The 23,559-nt window shown below is 37.4% G+C and overlaps 2 protein-coding genes across 4 annotated transcripts in view; one reads left to right on the top strand and one right to left on the bottom strand.

The window, feature by feature from the left end:
- Window positions 1–23,121, bottom strand: part of LOC106074070 (mitogen-activated protein kinase kinase kinase 12-like) — a 71,543-nt gene extending 48,422 nt beyond the window's left edge. For 2 of the 3 annotated variants that reach the window (XM_056014126.1, XM_056014130.1), the window contains exon 1: window positions 22,945–23,121. The gene's annotated coding sequence lies outside the window, so the exon portion shown is untranslated. Of the gene's footprint in view, window positions 1–1,907; window positions 2,412–22,944 lie in introns of those variants that run through there. The other variant, XM_056014127.1, reaches the window with a different exon arrangement.
- On the top strand, window positions 2,925–6,098 carry LOC129923307 (chondroitin proteoglycan-2-like). Its single transcript, XM_056013581.1, has 3 exons — window positions 2,925–3,061; window positions 3,981–4,689; window positions 6,039–6,098. Exons 1-3 carry the CDS (start codon window positions 2,925–2,927, stop codon window positions 6,096–6,098), a joined length of 906 nt encoding a protein of 301 aa, XP_055869556.1.
- Window positions 23,122–23,559: the final 438 nt, after the last annotated feature.

Below are 23,559 nucleotides of genomic sequence, written 5' to 3'. Positions count from 1 at the left end.
ATATTGACATTACCAAATCTGGGCACCACTACACATATTGACAATACCAAATCTGGGCACCAATACACATATTGACATTAGTAAATCTGGGCACCACTACACATATTGACATTACCAAATCTGGGCACCAATACACATATTGACATTAGTAAATCTGGACATCACTACTCATATTGACATTACCACATCTGGGCACCACTACACAAATTGACATTACCAAATCGGGGCACCACTACACATATTGACATTACCAAATCTGGGCACCACTACACATATTGACACTACCAAATCTGGGCACCAATACACATATTGACATTAGTAAATCTGGGCACCACTACACATATTGACATTACCAAATCTGGGCACCAATACACATATTGACATTAGTAAATCTGGGCACCACTACACATATTGATATTACTAAATCTGGGCACCACTACACATATTGACATTAGTAAATCTGGACATCACTACTCATATTGACATTACCACATCTGGGCACCACTACACAAATTGACATTACCAAATCTGGGCACCAGTACACATATTGACATTACCATATCTGGGCACCAGTACACATATTGACATTACCAAATCGGGGCACCACTACACATATTGACATTACCAAATCTGGGCACCACTACACATATTGACATTACCAAATCGGGGCACCACTACACATATTGACATTACCAAATCTGGGCACCACTACACATATTGACATTACCAAATCTGGGCACCAATACACATATTGACATTACCAAATCGGGGCACCACTACACATATTGACATTACCAAATCTGGGCACCACTACACATATTGACATTACCAAATCGGGGCACCACAACACATATCGACATTACCGAATCGGGGCACCACTACACATATTGACATTACCAAATCTGGGCACCACTACACATATTGACACTACCAAATCTGGGCACCAATACACATATTGACATTAGTAAATCTGGGCACCACTACACATATTGACATTACCAAATCGGGGCACCACTACACATATTGACATTACCAAATCTGGGCACCACTACACATATTGACATTACCAAATCGGGGCACCACTACACATATTGACATTACCAAATCTGGGCACCACTACACAAATTGACATTACCAAATCTGGGCATCGCTACACATATTGACATTACCATATCTGGGCACCAGTACACATATTGACATTACTAAATCGGGGCACCACTACACATATTGACATTACCAAATTTGGGCACCACTACACATATTGACATTACCAAATCGGGGCACCACTACACATATTGACATTACCAAATCTGGGCACCACAAAACATATTGACATTACCAAATCGGGGCACCACTACACATATTGACATTACCAAATCTGGGCACCACTACACATATTGACATTACCAAATCGGGGCACCACTACACATATTGACATTACCAAATCTGGGCACCACTACACATATTGACATTACCAAATCGGGGCACCACTACACATATTGACATTACCTAATCTGGGCATCACTACACTGGATCCTTTAAAAAAAAAGAGACATCTAGACACCACAGAGTCCTTTCAAACAGAAGTTTTCTCCCTTGCTACGATAGACCAACATAGAATCTAGAACAAAATATTACATCTTTATAGATCATTAGATCTAGCCCTTTTTAAAAAATCTTACACCAGATACCTAACCGATTTTAACTCCACTCCTAGATCTAGTTACGCACTAATTCCGCTTTCTGTGTCATGGTGACCAGTTAGTAATAAGTTTGAATAGAAAGATTGCTAATAGCATCATTAAACATTTAGTTCAAGGATACAATCGTATCGATGTAGATCTAGATCTTAGTTAACAATTGTGTCACCATAGAGTATAGACTAGCATGTATTTAATATTTCATACCAATACGCTTTGAAAAGCACTCCGAGCGATCAGCTTACATATCCAATAGCACATTAAACAATAACAACACCTTTCGAATAGCACATAGAAAAATAACACGTTTTGAAAAGTACACATCAAAATAAAACACGTGTCCAAGAATACACATGCTAATAAAACTACACACATCGTTTTCTGTCTAATGATTGGGATTTTTTTTTAAAAGCAGACGGCGGACTTATTTTTTTTTTACTGCTGGATTTATTGGCAGGATTTGATGAAGGCAGGCTTGGGAAGATTGAATTCACTGGCACACCTGTCGTCTGAAACGGTTTGTTGACCGCCACGCATGAATAACTTAACGGGAGAATTAACACTATTTCAGCCAACCATCTGACCTCGTGAAAACTAAATTATTAATTTGGAAAATGGACTGCATTTATTGCTTACTAAAATTAGGGTGCAAATCTTTTGATGTGCATATAGCTATCAGCAGTAGCGAGGCGAGGTTTTATCATCTGGGGCGGGCAATGAGTATTGAAATAATATACATATTGAATGTTTAAATTATTATGAATATTGACATTAGAATACATGACGCCTCGATTTGGATGCCATTAGGATGGGCAAAACATGGGGACAGTTGGAGAGACTCGCCCAGAACCGAGATGCCTGGAGGAAGCTGGTTGGTGGTCTATGCCCCAGAAGGGACCACAGGCAGAGATGAGATGAACACCCATAGTACAATCACTACTTAGAGACACTTCAGGGCATAACTAAAAAGTAAAGATGAAAACAAAAAAGACACGAAAAAAAACCCAACTGCAATTGGTATCCAGAAGCATGAAGCAAAACTAATGACAGATATGGACTTTGCAGACGATATAGCATGACCCGGAAATACAATCTAACGCATACTTTGATGGCGGCGGAGGGCCTCGATAAAGACGCACTCCGAATAAAGTTTAATAAAACCAAAGCTACTCGTACTGGCTTAAAGGTTAACAAATATCCTAGACAACACTTGGGTACACAGAGATGGAAGAGATAGAACAGTTCACACATTTAGGCAGCGTCGTCCCAAGCGACGGAGATGCATACCGTGATGTTGCATGTCGGAAAGCAGAAGTCGTCTTCCAAAAACTACGGTCTATCACTGACCTGCAACGTTGCAGGTCAGTGTTGTCGCCTACAATAACAAATGGTCTCGGTGCCTTATGAGAGACATGTCTAGTTCTACAGCTTAACTTTGGTATCTCTAAGCTCTATTTAATATTCCGGTATGTTTTACGCAGGCTACTCCTGTAAATCCCATATTCATTCATAAGATCAACTAGAAATCTGATCACTTATTGAGAGCTTGTTTACGTATTATATGTGTGTTGCTAGAAATAAATTATGTATATATCAATCACTTTGTAATTATCATTTATGGTTGGAAGAGTACTACAGTTACAGATTTTTTTTTTTTACAAAATGTATATGAGCCCCCTCTTTCTGTCCAACTGGCACAAATCTTGTAATCGTTTTTTCTCCCACTTCCCATTCTCGGATAAAGTTGAAACTTTGCACAATTATTCATTGTCGATGACATAACACGAATCAATTAGAAAAGCAATTAATTAACCTATTAGCTGTTATCAATTAATTTTGTTTCATAAAGAATGATGGTGATAAATCTCATAGCATTGATTGATATGGCAGTAAATGTGCGGTTCTTTCCGTTATATAAGCTTGTTTTAAAAAGTAATTTTTTTTTATATTTTGCTTGTTGTTTTTTGTTTTACTGCTAGCGTGTGATCAAATCATTCCTGTTACTTCATGACAATGAATAGCTTTTAAATGCTTACACATTTACATTTAAAGCAAAGAAGTTTGTTATCGCCTCCCTTAGCCAGTTAGGGACCTAGAAGGACTCTATAGGTACTTATAACCTAATGACAAATAAAAAAAACTAAGGACATAATTATTGCACAATTTTCAGGTTTGACATTACATGAATATTTACAATATGTTTAGAATCCAAATTTACGTATTAAATGTTCATTATAGTTAATCCATTTATTTGTTGTTGTTGTTGTTTTTCACTGAAAGAGTGTTTCCTAGAAAATGTTACATTTTAAAGGTTCTTTTTGGAAATAATATTGGAGAAGCAGTAGGAGAGGCAGTAGGAGAAGCAGTAGGAGAAGCAGTAGGAGAGGCAGTAGGAGAAGCAGTAGGAGAGGCAGTAGGAGAGGCAGTAGGAGAGGCAGTAGGAAAGGCAGTAGGAGAAGCAGTAGGAGAGGCAGTAGGAGAGGCAGTAGGAGAGGCAGTAGGAGAGGCAGTAGGAGAGGCAGTAGGAGAAGCAGTAGGAGAGGCAGTAGGAGAGGCAGTAGGAGAGGCAGTAGGAGAAGCAGTAGGAGAGGCAGTAGGAGAAGCAGTAGGAGAGGCAGTAGGAGAGGCAGTAGGAGAGGCAGTAGGAAAAGCAGTAGGAGAGGCAGTAGGAGAGGCAGTAGGAGAGGCAGTAGGAGAGGCAGTAGGAGAGGCAGTAGGAGAGGCAGTAGGAGAAGCAGTAGGAGAGGCAGTAGGAGAGGCAGTAGGAGAGGCAGTAGGAGAAGCAGTAGGAGAGGCAGTAGGAGAAGCAGTAGGAGAGGCAGTAGGAGAGGCAGTAGGAGAAGCAGTAGGAGAGGCAGTAGGAGAAGCAGTAGGAGAGGCAGTAGGAGAAGCAGTAGGAGAGGCGGTAGGAGAGGCGGTAGGAGAGGCAGTAGGAGAGGCAGTAGGAGAGGCAGTAGGAGAGGCAGTAGGAAAAGCAGTAGGAGAGGCAGTAGGTTTTCTCTCCATCCAGCAAGGAGGTCTGAAAGCGCGCTGTAAGACCCCCCCCTCCCGCCCGGTCAGGGACTCTGCCTTAGCGCCTGCGTGAACTTCAGAACTCACTTTTTCTCACAGAGCGCAGTCAAACAAAGTTTAAGTCAAAATAAAAAATAAAAAAAAAGAGGGGGCAGGCCGATATTAAATTGTTTTGTTGCAACAGAGCAAACAATTTATCCTAGTCAAATAGAAATTGTCGCAGATCAAAACAAGTCTAAGAAAGAAGGAAGCAGCATTGGTCAATACTGTTATGTGAAAACATAAGAGTTACATATAACGCATGGATGGCTGCCTGGTCGTGGGGTTTGCGCGCTGGACTGTCGTTCGGATTTATCGATGATCCCGGGAGGTTTGGACCAGGAAGTAAATAATCAACTCTGATGGAACATCCGAAACATGTCAAACATTTTACAAACATTTTACAAACATTTTGCGTGTACGTCTGAACTTTAGGTGCTTGTAGTAAGAGTATCTTTGTGTTAAGTAAGGCGTCTTGCCACAAATGTCGACAATATAACGATAAACAACAGTCAGGAGAAGTTTGTCCATTTTTTCTACATAAGAAAGTCGAGAAGAACCACGTTAGCGGAGACGTTTTGAAATTCAAAAAGATTTAAGCCGATAAGATGCAGACGCCTCTCGTGAAAAATGGTTTACATTTTTGTAAAAATCATTATCAGAAGATGAAACGACTCTTAAGAGATTTCACTCTGTTAAACATTTTACTTGGTTAAAAAAACAAATATGGATTGATAACTACAATGGTAATAAAACATATTTTTTTTTGCCCATTGAAACAGAAAAAGACCGGCTCTGCGCCCCTCTTTTGTCAGAACGTGGCGCCGCCTTGAGAACAACTTCGCGCATGTACTAAAATAAAATATACTTTTTTTGTTTCTCTACATTCAAATGTAGGCCTATTATTCAATGAATGTGAATAGATTAAGCGATTCCCTCAAATATATTTATTCACAAAACTAGAAAAAAAAAAACACTACACACACACACATACACATATACGTACATCTGTAAACTCAATCACTATTGCATACTTTGCATACAAATACACTCATTGCAAGAGATTATCCAATGCACACACACACACACACGGTCGAGCATAGCCTATATTAATCTAGGTCTACATAATTTGAAAACATAGATGATGATATAAAATAAATTTAAAAACAAAAATTATAACATTATAATATTTGAAGAAAAAAAATCTCTTATCAAGAAAAATGTAACCTTTCTAACATGCCGATATGATTACGTTAACCAAAAATAACCCTTTTTATTTGTTAACAGGTGTATCACATGAATAAAGATATGTCTACAGTTAGATATAGACATCTAGCAGTTACTTGACAAATATTTGTGTGAACTAAAAGTGTAGACTATGCTTTGGCTATTTGTTAACTAGCTAGTTTTTTTTTTTAATTGAATGGGAGTATCATAGGCTGATCTATTTTCTATTCCTTTTTAGTAGGCCTACTCTTAACCACCGTCCAGAGAATACCGGGAGCGGATCTAGATCTATATCACATGGGCATTGCAGAATGACCCACTGGTCATTCAAAACGTCACAATAAGAAATTCAAGAAAAAAAACTCTACACAAAATTCCGTTAAAAAAAAAGTCACAAACCTCGCATAAATATAATAACTCTATTGCTTCCTCTAGATCTCTCTAATAAACATTATTGAATAGAATTTAAAACCTATACGACGATGGAGATCTTGATGAAAACACAATAGCTCTATAGGAATTGGTCGCTTCTGATATAAACACACCTCTATATCCATATTACGTTTAAAAAATCCAAAAGAAGAAGTGTCACAAGAATCAACCCAGAAAGAGGCACTCAGTGAAGAAAAAAATCCCTTATTCCGTCGTCCATTCTCAGCTTCTAGCTTGTTGCAGACGAACAACAAGCGAGACAACCACTAAAGGAATCCAATGGGGAGAAAATAAAAAAAACTGGCCACTTTGAAGCAAGCAATTTCTGCTGCCTTCTGCACTTCGATCCGTTGTCACATTTGTTGGCCAGAAATAATAATTTTTTAAAAAGTCATTTTACTCACATTTACACTAATTTTTCAACTAAATCTTATTTTTTTAATGATTATTTAATGATATTTTAAAAATAAAAATAAGAACTCTGATTAAATTGTATTTAATCCATTTTTAAAACTTCTAGTTTTAATGTGAATATGAAACATGATACAGTAAGACTATCATTTTATTGAGCAACTTACTTAGTCTTAAGATAATGCTAGTTCCAACCCTCTCTCCCCTAAAAATGATTAAAACGCTATTAGCTCATTATGCTAAACAAATAGATAATTTCTCGTAGATTATGTTACAGCCCTACTATCTATGTAGGCCAAGTCAAAAAATATATAAATTAATCAGAGTTTAACTTACAGCCGCCTATGTATCTATTAATAAAATATTAAGGTTCCAATTATATTTTTTTATAAAACTTACTAATTAATTAGAATCTTTTTATATTCGCATGACATTAGGGCCATGTTCATCTGTATTTATTTATAGGCCAAAAGTAGCAAGCTCATGGCCTAACAGGCAACTTTTTTTTTGTCCTTTTGTTTTATGGTTCAGTCTTCTGTGAGATGGAATAAGACCTACGTCGAGAAAGCGATGTGGGGAGGGACAGAAAGAGTTGGGGGGGGGGACATACATGGATAAAAGGAAAGAAAGAAGGAAAAAAAAAAACAAGAAAGAAAGAGATGAAGGAGGGTTAAATCTTCTCATCAATGGAGAGCGTGAGTAGAAAAGGTAACAGAGGAGGAGGGGCAGGCGGTTTGGAGGTGACCTTTCTAACCGGTCAAATCAATACTTCTTCTAAATATGGCCAAACTACGCCAGTGTCACCATGGCAACGCGGCAGGGATCAATAGTCCGCCCCAACGTCTAGCTACTAGCCTACCTTCTGTGGAGTGGATGTGTGTTGATGCTTGGAGTGAATGTGTGTTGGTGCTTGGAATCGATGTGCCTCTCTTTTCAACATCTCCCCACCTCTCTCTCTCTCTCTCATTGGCTATTCTCTCTTTTTCTTTCCTTTTATGCCTCTTTATTTCTTTCCTGTCTTTATCTTTGCCTCGCTTTATCTCTCCATCTCTCTCTCATTCGCTATTCACTCTTTTCTTTCTTTTTTTAATTCTCTTACCCTACCCAACTCTCTCTCTCTCTCTCTGGCAGCGGCTTACTTTAAAAAAATCTGCAATTACAAATAATTAATATCACAATATTTGATCACCGACAGTTGCTCACACCCTTCATTAATCAAAACACATACACAGGAAACTAATGAACCCGCAGCACAATGATACACACTTAAAAGTACGCGTACCCGACACACGGGTCAGGTGCACACTTATGTCAAGGACAGCCATGCGGTCACACTGGATACTCACCCACGCATAAAGCAACACCAGTGACTGACCGACCTACGGTTAGGAAATACATACACTCAGAACATGCCACTGACCTATTTGGTCCGAAACTTGATACAGAGGCGACATAAAGAAATGAAAGAGGTCATTAAAAATAGCAAAAATTAAAGAATACATTTTTAACTGCAACATAGTGAAGAACAGATACGTGTGTGTGTGTTGTGTGTGTGTGTGTGACTTATAAAACACGCACACATTAATGCTCATGATTCCAGAACGTTAGCATGTCACAATGCACATATCGTTTCTAAAGGGCCGTTTATATGGCGGAGACCTGAACGGCTGGTGTGGTACAGAGAATGAATATGGGGTGGTTTCTTCGGTGTGCTTGGCCTTCGGCCACGCTTCTAAATCAACCTTCTTGGGAATCGAGACATCGGTAGGGATGTTAAGATCTGTTTGGATCTTTCCCAGACAGAAGTTTATTTAGACAGGCAGATGGAGTCAAGCTCCCATAGGCCTAGAATTTCAAGAGTCTTTGACTCAACTCTTGGGACAAGCTTCCTTAGGCCTAGAGTTACAGAGTCTTAGACTCAACTCTTGGGACAAGCTTCCATAAGCCTGGAGTTACAAGAGTCTTTGACTCAACTCTTGGGACAAGCTTCCATAGGCCTAGAGTTACAATAGTCTTTGACTCAACTCTTGGGACAAGCTTCCATAGGCCTAGAGTTACATTAGTCTTTGACTCAACTCTTGGGACAAGCTTCCATAAGCCCAGAGTTACAGAGTCTTTGACTCAACTCTTGGGGCAAGCTTCCATAGGCCTACAGTTACAGAGTCTTAGACTTAACTCTTGGGACAAGCTTCCATAAGCCTAGAGTTACAGTCTTTGACTCAACTCTTGGGACAAGCTTCCATAAGCCTAGAGTTACAGTCTTTGACTCAACTCTTGGGACAAGCTTCCATAAGCCTGGAGTTACAAGAGTCTTTGACTCAACTCTTGGGACAAGCTTCCATAGGCATAGAATTTCAAGAGTCTTTGACTCAACTCTTGGGACAAGCTTTTATAAGCCTAGAGTTACAAGAGTCTTTGACTCAACTCTTGGGACAAGCTTCCATAGGCCTAGAATTACAGTCTTAGACTCAACTCTTGGGACAAGCTTCCATAGGCCTAGAATTTCAAGAGTCTTTGACTCAACTCTTGGGACAAGTTTCCATAGGCCCAGAGTTACAGAGTCTTTGACTCAACTCTTGGGGCAAGCTTCCATAGGCCTACAGTTACAGAGTCTTAGACTTAACTCTTGGGACAAGCTTCCATAAGCCTAGAGTTACAGTCTTTGACTCAACTCTTGGGACAAGCTTCCATAAGCCTAGAGTTACAGTCTTTGACTCAACTCTTGGGACAAGCTTCCATAAGCCTAGAGTTACAAGAGTCTTAGACTTAACTCTTGGGACAAGCTTCCATAAGCTTAGAGTTACAGAGTCTTAGACTTAACTCTTGGGACAAGCTTCCATAAGCCTAGAGTTACAAGAGTCTTTGACTCAACTCTTGGGACAAGCTCCCATAGGCCTAGAATTTCAAGTCTTTGACTCAACTCTTGGGACAAGCTTCCATAGGCCTAGAGTTACAGAGTCTTAGACTCAACTCTTGGGACAAGCTTCCATAAGCCTGGAGTTACAAGAGTCTTAGACTCAACTCTTGGGACAAGCTTCCATAGGCATAGAATTTCAAGAGTCTTTGACTCAACTCTTGGGACAAGCTTTCGTAAGCCTAGAGTTACAAGAGTCTTTGACTCAACTCTTGGGACAAGCTTCCATAGGCCTAGAATTACAGTCTTAGACTCAACTCTTGGGACAAGCTTCCATAGGCCTAGAATTTCAAGAGTCTTTGACTCAACTCTTGGGACAAGTTTCCATAGGCCCAGAGTTACAGAGTCTTTGCCTCAACTCTTGGGACAAGCTTCCATAGGCCTACAGTTACAGAGTCTTAGACTTAACTCTTGGGACAAGCTTCCATAAGCCTAGAGTTACAGTCTTTGACTCAACTCTTGGGACAAGCTTCCATAAGCCTAGAGTTACAGTCTTTGACTCAACTCTTGGGACAAGCTTCCATAAGCCTAGAGTTACAAGAGTCTTAGACTTAACTCTTGGGACAAGCTTCCATAAGCCTAGAGTTACAGAGTCTTAGACTTAACTCATGGGACAAGCTTCCATAAGCCTAGAGTTACAGAGTCTTAGACTCAACTCTCAGGACAATGAAATAGAAACAAAGATTATTACGTTCTAGGCCAAGCCTAGAATATCAGAGAACAGAGGAGCGAAAATTGTATACAGGCAAAAAACAAATTGCATGCGGTCCAAACGTCCAAAATGGATTGAGGATGTGGAGGCAAGTTTGCAACAGCTTGGGGTTAGGGCCTGGAGATGAAAGGCCCAGGAGAGATCTGAATGGTGGGATGTGTTGAAACAGGACAATGCCCTCCATAAACTGTAGCGCCATTGGGATGGGTGGATGGATTACTTTAAATTAGGCAATTAGGCAAACTTAATCTTGGTTATTGATATGAATTGACCTAGGCTATGTTTCAATGTCCACTCGTTAGGGTTGTTTTAATGACCTTGAAAAGATTTTTGGAAGCTTTAAAAAAAAACTTGTTATCACGAGGTCCTTAGGGCTCAAAAGATATTTCTTCTGGGAAAAGTACCAGGGAAAAGAAGAAGATACAGAGAGAAAGCGATTGGAAGACATTGTCAAAGAATGGACGGACATGTCAGTGAAAGAGATTCTACTCAAGGAGAAACACATAGAGGAATGGAGAAAGACGGTCGACAGATCATGTGTGGTGCCCCAATGGTCAAACTTTTAGAAAAAGAGAGACAATATGATGTTAAATCTATGTTTTTGGGGGTGGGGTGTGGGGTTTCAAAGATCTATGTCTGAAACTAAAACTAAAGCAAAAGACAGAGAGGAATGGAGAAAGACGGTCGTGGTACCCCAAAGGTCCAAGAGACTAATGGATAGGTAAAGGTAAAATGTCTGAAAAACGCAGGAAGACAGACTTTTTCAGAAAAAATCTACTAAATCCAAGTTTCTGGGTATTTCAGTACAATAGAACTGATATAGATATCTTGTTTAGTGTTTATTGACTACACATAAAGTATGTTGACCAGGCACCTATTTAGTCAAGGTTTCCTTATCTAAGAATTCAAAGTGTGCTGTAGTGTTTGTTTGTTTGTTTGTTGTTCGTTGTCTGTATGTTTGTTGTTTGTTTGTTGCTTGATGTTTGTTTGTTGTTTGTTTGTTGCTTGATGTTTGTTTGTTGTCTGTTTGTTTGTTGCTTGTTTGTTGTTCGTTGTCTGTATGTTTGTTGTTTGTTTGTTGCTTGATGTTTGTTTGTTGTCTGTTTGTTTGTTGCTTGTTGTTTGTTTGTTTGTTGCTTGTTGTTTGTTTACGTTTCGGATGTGACTTCAGATTTGAAGATTATTGCATCCTAGTCTAAGCATTCAGCAAGACGGCGGTAGATTAAGGGCACAGGGTTCGAACCCTAGACCGTCGAGACGTTCGACGACAGTCCATATCGCATACCACACGACCAAGCAGAAATCAGAATGTAGGATCACGTGGTCTGATCAGCAACACAAGTTGATCTCAAACGTATGCTTGACACTAGTTGCATCCCCCACCCCCTTTTTTTTACATCCTAAAAATATGGGTCTTTAGTACGAACTATTGATTGTTACTGGTCAACTTTATCTTAATCCCAGAGATCAATACTTATGGACGCCTCGATCAGAAGCCTGGGGGCGGTTACTTCAATTAAAATGTGTGGGGAAATAGCACGGGATTTCGCTCCCCTGTTTTGAATGATACTACCATCTCAATTAATTTTTTTTCTCGTAACCAACCAATCTCTATAGGAAATCTTCTAGATCTTATTGGAATCGATTACATTTAGAAAGCGCTTAAAACGAGTAAATGGTTAGGTCACGACTGAAAAACAAACAAGGTCACAAAGACAGTTTGTGTTGAAACATAAGGTTTCAACTTCATCCGATAATGGGGAGTGGGAGAAATACCGTGTTCGAAATTTGTACCAGACAGACAGACTGACTGACAGACAGTGAGTTGATATAAGATTTGTGAAAAGTAAAGTAGCAATGATTAATAAAATACTGAACCGTAATAAAGGCACATTTTTGTATTCCATCTGCTATAACTAAAATTACTAATGCTGTTTGGGCATGGAATTTGTTGCCTGTATTAGACGTGAAAACTAAAGACTTAAGAAGAGTTTACGTCACTGATTAACAAGCATGTGTAGATTGACACGTGGATACGCGTAGGACGTAATTATCTCCTTTTTTTTGAAGTAACGTCTATAATTTATAAGATGAGCGTATTACTGCAGTTGAGTTCTTCGAGTCATTGGTACAAATCAGATAACTATTACTAGTAGACAACACATTAGGAAACCATTTAAAGGAAAATAGAAAAAAAAAACGTTTTTCCGACTTGGGAAGAACCCCACATTGGGACTAAGTTCAAATCCCACACAACAGTTACATGAAAACACCAATAACCAGATTGCCAATATGTTACCAATGTTACCGCCGACAAACCCTAAGCTTTTTTTTTTACTGACACCCAAAACTCACACTAATGTATAGTCATAAAGATTGATATGAAAAATAAGTAGATATACACAGGACAGGATTTTTTTTTATAATGTTGGCCCAGCGAACACCAAGGGCCTCACCCTTAATTAGCCCTCCCCTTTCTTCTTCTTCGTTCTCATTTTACATGTCGCGGGGTTCAGATCAGTAATCATATATCTGAGATGAACCGCGCAGTGGTTTCCAGATCAGGCAGTTTTTTGCTCTATAGGAGGGTTTTGGGGCCAGAGTCTTGTTCGGGCCTCTTGATAGAGTAACCAGACCCCCCCCCGCCCCAATTTAACAAAATATTGTATTAAATATAAAATGAAATGTGATTAAATTAACCTGACTATTTCTTTTTTTTTTTTCATAGGTCATGATTTTAGGTGTTATCAATAATACTAAATGCATATACATTGAAGCTTTAAGAGGGTCGGGGGGGGGGTAGGAGCTTCGTTAAAAATCCTAGCCAGTACCTCCACTTTCTAAATTCAGGCACTGCGGCATACATACAGATTATAGTTACTGTCAAGATAAATGTATTTATTATAATAATAAATCTTGTCTTCGAGTCCGAAGATTAATGAGGAATGCAATATTTCTCGTGGCTACGCAATCCCAGCTGTGACCTACATATTTCGCCACATCCAGGGCATAACCATTGTCCGCCGGTGGTTGATTAAGATTTTCTTTTCGCCGCCTGCGTCTGTCTGATTAATGTCACGTGGTGGCCTACTAGTTAATTATTCCAGTAGTTCGTGGAAAACATATTTAGGTGATTCCACGGAACGCAGTTTTGGAAAAACTGTCCTAGACCACGCAGAAAAAAAAAATCTTTCAAGTAAGCATTGTTAAATGGCATATGCATCGCTACCTGATCGAGCGGTTTGCGCGCTGGACTGTCGTTCGGATTTATCGACGGTCGAGGGTTCAAACCCTGCCCGCTCCCATCCCCCGTCGTCCTGCGGGAGGTTTGGACTAGGAAGTAAACTATCTTCAACTCTGAAGGAACATCCGAAACATGTAAAACATTTTACAAACAAACATTTTTACCCAGGGTCACGTGACAACGCACAACCACAACAAAAAAACAACAACAACAACCACAGCAACAAAAAGCACAAAAACTAAAATAAAACAACAAAAAAACATGTAGTTTGGCAGCAATATTTAACTTTGCATTAACATTTAACTTCGTCTTAACATGAAGCTTCCTAAACGTTGGCATGTAGATCCTCCTTAGCGTAGCTAAAACATTGAAAGATTTTTAAATTTTTTTTTGTACATCTATTATTACATTTCGTTTTTTTTAGAAAGATTATGAAAAAAAAAATCGTATTGTTACCAAACAGGTTATTATAAAAATAGATTCAATTTGCTGACATTTTGTAGATCTACTTGTGAGCGTATAGACTCTAAATTGACAATTTACCAATTCGATCCACCTACCCATATAGTCATTTCTGCAATTGTCTACCTGTCAAATCTATCCTTTTTGGGAAAAACCAGCATTATATTAAAAATATATATGGTGAATAGCTCCACATATACAGTCATATCTAGCGATACTGTAAGATTTATTTCCCCCTTCTCGATATTAAACAAAAAAATAATTAATTACCACTATTTAATTGGCAAGTTGATTTTTTTAAATTTTTTTTTTTTGTTGATTGATTCATGTTTCGTTTGGAACAATGAATAAGTGTGCCAAGTTTCAACTTCATCCGTAAATGGGAAGGGGGAGAACTCACGTGTTCAAAAAGTGTAGGCTACCAGACGAACAGACAGGGAGAGTTGGTAGATCTAAATGCTTTGTTATTAAACAAAATCTGGATAGCCCAATACATACAAATGAAGTTAAATTTTCATGACACATTTTAATGTTTTGAATGAATCTGTCTGGTAGTAAACATGATAACCCAATAGACTGAAAGATAATGAATTCTTTAATTACGACATCAACTAGATTATTTATAGTTCTGGATCTAATTAGCACGTACACTTGACCTATAAATAAGATTGATGGAGTATTAGGATTTTTTAAAATAAAGTTTAGAGCAAAGTTGTTACTGACCTTTGAACTTGATAATTTTAATCCGTAAGAAATACAGAATTACATACACCTAGTACACAAATATGGAAAGGTCTAAGACAGTGTACTAAATAGGCCTCATAAAGAGACTGTCTTCTACCACAGGAGTCGTGCCCGTTAGAAGACGGTAGGATACTTTCATTGGAGGGCTGCTTCTGTCAACAATACACTTCCTCTACCCCTCCCCCCACCTACGTTTTCCACGCTGACCTCAGCTTTCTTTTTCCACCTGTGGAGTTTGAAAAGTTTTTTTTATTTTTTTTTTTATATTCTTGAGAGAAGGAGCTACGCGTCTGTTATCTCTAGTGGCTACTTGGCGTTTAGACAAAAAATACGATCTCATTGTCCTCTTACAATTATGTCATACTTACACACACACACACACCAATATATGTGGACACACACACAGACAGCATGACAACACATTTTCGAACTTTAAAATAAAAAAAAAAAAAATTGAATAGAAATGTTTTGGACACGAAGATAAAAAGTAAAAAAAAAAAAAAATATATCACAAGAATGTGTAGGGGCGAGAAAAACAAAACAAAACCGCGAGCCTGTCCATGCCTTGGTGATACACGGTGCACCTGGGCGAGAAAATAAAGAAGGGGGGGATAAACCCGAAATTCTGACCTCGACGACGCTAGTGACTAATGCGACACATTAACTACCTGTGTGTGTGTGTGTATACAATCTCAGTCAAAACTAGGCGGTTCGTCTTAGTAAAAAGATAAATGGGAAAAAAAAAAGGGGGGGGGGTGAGGACGCTCTCATGAGTGACCTTTCCAGAGTTCACCAAAAAGTGAATCACTGTCTCATCAATGTCTCGTGGTTACATTTTATCTTTCATTTCTCTCCCCTCTCTTACTGTCTTGATTCTACTGTCTCCATGTCTCAATTCTTAATGTCTCCATGTCTCAATTCTTAATGTCTCCATGTCTCAATTCTTAATGTCTCCATGTCTCAATTCTTAATGTCTCCATGTCTCAATTCTTAATGTCTCCATGTCTCAATTCTTAATGTTCCGTTCAGTGTCTTTACACTTAATGTCCCCGTGTCTTGACACTTAATGTCTCCGTGTCTTGACACTTACTGTCTCCGTGTCGTAATTCTTTTTGTTTCTTACAATTTGAAGACTGCCTCAATATAAAACTGATTTTCAACGTTAGCATTATGCCCCGGATTAAAAAAAACAAAAACAAAAAACAAGGTTACAAAGAAACACAAACTCAAAATCGACCCCCGAAGTGATCCACCTAGAGTCCTCACCAGGATTCGAACACATGATATAATTTTAAAAACTAGATGGTTCACTTTCGAAAAAGAAAAAAGTAGCCGTTGCATCAGAACTTTGAATGATCTAAAATATTATGATGTCCGATTTTCATTTGCACTTCTAATTTCTGAGATCTAAGCGGGACGGACGGACGGACAGGCCACACAAAACTAATAGCGTCTTTTCCCCTTTCAGGGGCCGCTAAAAAAAACAAGAAAAAAATTAGGAAATTGTTTTCTATGAACTGTGTTGGCTATACGAGGACTTGTTCATGAAGAAGGCTGTTGTAAAAACGTTTTTTTTTCAATGTATAAGTTCGTGTGTTGAAATCAGTAGATATGAAGAGGGGTTCCACGACAATTCGTTCACTGACATTTCGTTCACCGACAAATCGTTCACGACTTTTCGTTCACGCGACTATTCGTTCACCAGACATTTCGTTCATCCGACAATTCGTTCACGCGACTATTCGCTCACGCGACTATTCGTTCACGCGACATATCGCTCACGGACTATTCGCTCACAGACAACTTGTTCACCGACAACTTGTTCACCGACAGTTGGTTCACGACAAATCGTTCACGCGACTAATCGTTCACGCGACTATTCGTTCACGGCACGGACAAATTGTTCACAGACAAATCGTTCACTGGATAGTAACATATTGTTAATATTATATATTCTCGTCGCGTGTTTAATTTTTTTACATTAAAACTTTTGTAGCTATTATTTCCAAATGCAAAAACAATTCTATAGAGATCAGGTCAAATCCGAGTTTATTTAATTTCGTAGTTGTTGTTGTTGTTGTTAATATTTTGTTGATGAGGACAGTATGTGATAAAAATTATACTTAAAATAAAAATAAAAAAATAAATAAGAGATCTTACAAGCTAGCTGAAAAATGTAAACGGGCCCTCACTTTACTATAGGTAACATTTTTACTTTCACCTTTAATATACCTTTACACCCCCCCCCCCCCCTCTTTTTTTTTTCATCTACCGGGAATCTCCCGATTCATCTGGATACTCTAGTTAACACCTAGTGGAGTGCTAGACAGACTGGCTCCTCTGGAAGTCATAAAACTTTATTGGACATTGCCTATACACATGTTCAATCTGCTAACATTGAAAATATCTACTAGACACTAGTATAGTACTTTCCATCAAGTTTAAAAGAAGTTTTATTTTATTTTTATTTTAGTTAACTTGTTTCTATATGTGACCACCCATTGGTAGACTAATTTGATTGCTTGGACTTCAATAACAAATTTATTGAAACAATTTTATTTTGTTCTATTAAATTGCGATAAATTTATAACTTTTTGATAGGGAACCAAAATATTTCCTAGTGTTGTAAATGTAATTTTTTTTTCTAGATGTCTTAATTGATAAGTATTAACCTTAGATCTGTATCTAGTATGTGACGTTCAGAGTTGAACAGTGAAACCATGTATTGTACCAAATCTAGTACCATTGTTAAAAATCTAAATTATGTCTCGTAAAAAAACACTGACAGGATTGTGGAAAAAATACTAGTGTGTCTGAGCTAGCCAAGAAAACCAGTAACCAGAAACCAGAAATTGAGTAATATGCATGACTGAATGCATGACGCGTAGGACGTAATCATCTTCTTTTTTTGAAGAAACGTCTGTATTATATAAGATAAGATTTGTTTTTGTTAATAAAATATCAATAAAATGGGTATGTTAATTAAACATATGGACCGCTATTAAGAAGATAAGTAAATATGGGTAGGGCGAACAAGACTACAAGAGTGTAAAAGAAGGCCTACATGTTGAAAGTAAAAATGTTACCTATAGTAAAGTGAGGGCCCATTTAAATGTTTCAGCTTGCTTGTAAGATTTCTTTTTTCTTTAAAGTATAATTTTTTAATACATACTGTCCTCGTTAACAAAATATTAATAACAAACAAACAAAAAAATTAACAAAGAATTTCGGATCACGCCCGACTCTGGCAATTTTTTGTTTTTTGAAATATCAAGTGAACGATTTGTCTGTGAACAATTTGTCTGTGAACGAATTGTTAGTGAACGATTAGTCGCGTGAACGATTTGTCGTGAACCAACTGTCGGTGAACAAGTTGTCGGTGAACAAGTTGTCTGTGAGCGAATAATCCGTGAGCGATATGTCGCGTGAACGAATAGTCGCGTGAGCGAATAGTCGCGTGAACGAATTGTCGGATGAACGAAATGTCTGGTGAACGAATAGTCGCGTGAACGAAAAGTCGTGAACGATTTGTCGGTGAACGAAATGTCAGTGAACGAATTGTCGTGTCCCCATGAAGAGGTGCTGATACGCCATTGCAATAAGCGACAGATTAAAAGCGAACATTTTCACACTTAAGCGATTTAAGCCGATTCCAGCCGGATGGAGGACATGACCGAAAAAAAACGGAGGAGATTCATCCTTTGTTAGACATAAGGTTACCCTATCTTATCTTATATTATGCAGACGTTACTTCAAAAAGAAGATGATTACGTCCTACGTGTCACGCATCTAGTCATGCATGTTAACCAATGACTTAAATTCTGCCAAGTCATTGGTTTTCCTGGCTGGCTCAGGCAACCCATTCCATGCTCTAATAGCACCAGGGAAGAAGGAGCATTTGTACAAATTTGTCCTAGGATATGGAACTAGGAATGTGCTTTTATCTTTGTGTCTTTCTGAGTATTTTATTAAATTTTGTTTTTGTATTTGGAGATTATATCTTAAAAAGCTATTGCACTAAGACACTAATAGCCTTAAATTATAGATTGTCATTTAACTTAATTTAGCATTGTATTTCCATTTATTAATATAACTTATCAACATTTAGTCTAGGACTACTCTGTCTCAATTCTTCAGGTGAATATATTAATAATTATATAGATCTAGGTCTACAGTAGCCTAAAATATAGTTGTAAATACAGATCTATAAAACATACTTCTAGTTTAGGCATAGCAATAATCCTAGCCGCAAGGTGGACAACACAAAAGAAAAAAAAAATTAAATCTACTCTCAAGGTACTTCGTTTTCTAAAAAATTGCTGGAAAATTGAGCTTTAGATGAATTTCATGTGAATCGAATGGCTGCTTGTCGTGCGGTTTGCGCGCTGGACTGTCGTTCAGATTTAGCGATGGTCCAGGGTTCAAACCCTGCCCGCTCCCATCCCCCATCGTCCTGAGGGAGGTTTGGACTAGGAAGTAATTATCTTCAACTCTGAAGGAACATCCGAAACATGTAAAACATTTTTTTTTTTAGATTGTGCTCATTAAGTCTAAGATTATGTTTACATCCTCGTCTGCTAAAGAGTCGTACTGAGACATTTCATGACGCAATAAAGTGTGTGTGTGTGTGTGTTGATTTTTTTGTGTCAAGGAACGCATGTAGTTTTTAAGATAAGAAAAGATAAACGAACAGTTTGTAATTTTTCTATATTCATTTCATTATCTCAACAAATGGATTTCAATTCTCTATCGAGTGTTAAAAAAAGAGAAATATTGTGTGTGTGTGAGTATGTGTGAAAGAGAGAGAGAGAGAGAGAGAGAGAGAGAGAGAGAGAGGAAGAGACTACATGTAATCAGTGGAAAAAATAGGTCAAGGGAGACAATGATATTTTTTTGTCATTTTCTCCGATTGAGCTATGACTGTACCGAGTGATTCACCCTGGCGTTACGTCACGATACCCGAAGAGTCGGTGATTAACGTACCTGTTGCCTTCAGATCAGATTAGATTCTAGAGTCGAGTCAATGACAAAAACATTCGTCGCCTGAAATTCAATGTATGTCACCCATTTGACCACACCCTTAGATTGTTCATGGAAAATGATTTTAACCTTGCATTCTATCTTCTAACGTAGACTTTTCAGTATCCGAAAGTATATGATCTATAAATGGAATAAAAATGGGTTTTCATTTTTATGCCATTTCATGCTTTTGTTCTTTTTAATAGTTTATCTTTGTCTTTGTAAGGTGTTACTTTTGTGAGGTGTTATTTTTTGTGAGGTGTTACGTTTGTTATGTGTTACTTTTGTAAGGTGATACTTTTGTAAGGTGTTATTTTTGTAAAGTGTTTTTTGTGAGACGTTACGTTTGTTATATGTTACTTTTGTAAGGTGTTACTTTTGTAAGGTGTTTTTGTGAGGTGTTACGTTTATTATGTTACTTTTGTAAGGTGTTACTTTTGTTAGGTGTTATTTTTGTGAAGTGTTACGTTTGTTATATGTTACTTTTGTAAGCTGTTACTTTTGTAAGGTGTTATTTTTGTGAGGTGTTACGTTTGTTATATGTTACTTTTGTAAGGTGCTACTTTTGTAAGGTGTTATTTTTGTAAGGTGCTACTTTTGTAAGTTGTTATTTTTGTAAAGTGTTTTTTGTGAGACGTTACGTTTGTTATATGTTACTTTTGTAAGGTGTTATTTTTGTAAAGTGTTTTTTGTGAGACGTTACGTTTGTTATATGTTACTTTTGTAAGGTGTTACTTTTGTAAGGTGTTTTTTGTGAGGTGTTACGTTTATTATGTTACTTTTGTAAGGTGTTACTTTTGTTAGGTGTTATTTTTGTGAAGTGTTACGTTTGTTATATGTTACTTTTGTAAACTGTTACTTTTGTAAGGTGTTATTTTTTTGTGAGGTGTTACGTTTGTTATATGTTACTTTTGTAAGCTGTTACTTTTGTGAGCTGTTACTTTTGTAAGGTGTTATTTTTGTGAAGTGCTACGTTTGTTATATGTTACTTTTGCAAGGTGTTACTTTTGTAAGGTGTTATTTTTTTGTGAGCTGTTTTTTTTTTGTGTGAGACGTTACGTTTGTTATATGTTATTTTTGTGAGGTGTTACTGGATTTCTGTATTTCAATGACTATCCTGAGTTCACCCAACTCTGATGGGTACCTAACATTTATTGGGGCAAGTAAAGACTGTTAGTCGTTGTGCTGGCCAGGTGACACCCTCGTTAACCGTAAGCCACAGAAAAAGATGACCTTGACATCGTCTGCCTTATAGATCGAAGGGTCTGAAAGGAGGTACTACATTTGTAAGGCGTTTACTTTTTCAAATATCTTTCATTTTATTTTTATTTTTTTTTGCGACGTGCCACTGTTGTTATATATATATATATATATATATATATATATATATATATATATATATATATATATATATATATATATATATGTATGTATGTATGTATGTATGTGTGTGTGTGTGTGTGTGTGTGTGTGTGTGTTTTTGTTTGTTTTACGAAGAGATGTCAATATTTATTATAGAAATCAAACAGAACATGTTTACATTTCGTCCTGAATATGATCCAATAACTTACTAGTATGTATTGAGTATGTATTTATAAAGTTTGTTAAAAAGTATTTAAATACCGACTTAACAATGCTTTGAATTTTTAAAAAATTAGTAGGCCTATGATTAAAATCACTGTTGATGAAATATTTTCTAAATGCATATAAAAGCAAAAAAAAAGTTGGTTGATTTCATTTTGATTTAGAGATGATTTAAGGGTTAAAAAGAAACATAAACAAGATATATCATAATTTTCTTTGCATCAGTGAAGAAAAAAATCTACATGAAAACACCTGCTCTCCAGTTTCTTAAGTACTTTTTGTTTCCGAAACTTGACTTCGCATTGAGCCAAAAAAAAAAAAAAAAAAAAGCTTTGAGCCTACATCACTGACCTATCGATACTTGTATTTACTAGGACTTGTATTACGTAGGACGTAATCATCTTCTTTTTTGAAGTAACGTCTGTATTATATAAGATAAGATAAGATTTACTGTCAATTTCTTATGCTTTAGTCTGCAACAAAGTATGAAAGTAGAGTAGTTTCCCTTGCCGAAACCTTTCTTATATGAATTTAAAATAGAGACTAACTACTTGATTATTATGGGTTAAATATCTCTTGGGGGGGGGGGGGGGGAGGGGTCCTAATCTAAATCTTATGTAACGTATAGGTAAATTCGACCTCGCTAGGATGCTGGCCTATGGAACATATTATTTATGTGACAATTCAACACAGCTCGTGTTTATGTAAATGAATGTTCCAAATATGTTTTCTCTCAAGAACACTTTGTCTTGTTGTTATTTTATATGGGGTCATAAGTGGGATAACTATAGGCCTACTAGCCACTACGTAATCTACGCTGCTTAATTCCTGGTCAGTCTGATGACCCATTAGTATATCCATTAGTATATCTACATTCCTAACTAATTTTGATATGTGTGGTCGATTGTAATTTGAAGCTTTTTTTTTGTAAATAATAATTGCTATTTTATAAGTTGTAATAGTTCTAAATACAGATCGATGTGTGTAATTTTAGTGCCAAATTTAGAGCAACCTCGAAGCCAAAATTAAAGAAGAATTTCTTCACTAATATTAAATCAACCCACCACATGTACCTTAATTTTAATAGTTTTATTAGTTTAAAAAAATTAGCTAAAGCGTACAAAAGTGTGTTTTATGTAATGTGAATATAGTAGGCCTAACTAGCTCTCTAGATCTAATCGAGGTCTAGCCAGTCCCACCACAACTTCAAGTTGGCAAGTTTTTTTTTTTGTTTTTTTTTAGCCTCCTAAAGCTACAGTTCGATAGCCCAGTAACTGCGCGCATTGTTGATTGTCAGGTGACACTTGTTAGAATATGTTATTGAAAAGGAAGATCATCTACTTATAACTTTCAGAGCTATGGAACAGCTTTGGAGGCGGCCATGATTCACACATTTCTAAAAATAAACTAAACTATCGGGGAAAGAGAAAAACATCTGACTCACCTTTCCGTGACGACGAGGGGAACCGTCGGATGATCTAGGTCACCGTGGATATTCACTACCAATTCACTAGGAAACGAATGCTTCTTTTTAATCCATTTGTACACCCTCCCTGTCCTCTTTCAAGCGTCCATCTGTTAATGTTTCTGTTCCCCTGTCCCTATTACCTGGCTGCATTACGCTACGGAAGTTAGTGGAATTCCCTCGTTACGTAGTGTCTTATTATAGAATCAAAACATGAGATAAAAATAGCTAAGTGACGTAACGGTGTATATGATTGGAAAGACGACCGCGAGATTTTAAAAAAGTAGGTCAGTTGAAGATCCCAAAATGTATTGAGTCTTGTTTTATTGGCTTGCTCAAAGATGACTTTATGAAAGAATAATTGGGTTACCAAACGTGCGATAAAAGAACCTTCTTATTGAGGCCGTGTCCTCCGGGCGGTAGGTTTTGACCTCAATTGTGTTATAGATCTAGAATGTATTTTAACTCCCATCATTTTTACACGACAGTAATTGACTCAATTCGTTCATCTGGGCACTATAGGCTGTTTTTTTTGGGGGGCAATCAACGCTATTTTTTAAAATCACGTGAAAAACATAATGTGCTGATTCATGT

Source organism: Biomphalaria glabrata, chromosome 16 (assembly GCF_947242115.1).
Source record: "Biomphalaria glabrata chromosome 16, xgBioGlab47.1, whole genome shotgun sequence".
NCBI lineage: Eukaryota > Metazoa > Mollusca > Gastropoda > Planorbidae > Biomphalaria > Biomphalaria glabrata.
The sequence above is the reverse complement of the archived record's forward strand: the minus strand, read 5'-3'. Positions and strand labels throughout refer to the sequence as shown.

Bases quoted from the DNA above. Each gene is read 5' to 3' on its own strand.
- LOC129923307 (XM_056013581.1), top strand. From the start codon at position 2,925: ATGGAAGAGATAGAACAGTTCACACATTTAGGCAGCGTCGTCCCAAGC. The intron at 3,062-3,980 runs GTCAGTGTTGTC...TTTCACTGAAAG, and splicing joins ACTGACCTGCAACGTTGCAG to AGTGTTTCCTAGAAAATGTT. The intron at 4,690-6,038 runs GTAGGTTTTCTC...ATTTGTTAACAG, and splicing joins GAAAAGCAGTAGGAGAGGCA to GTGTATCACATGAATAAAGA.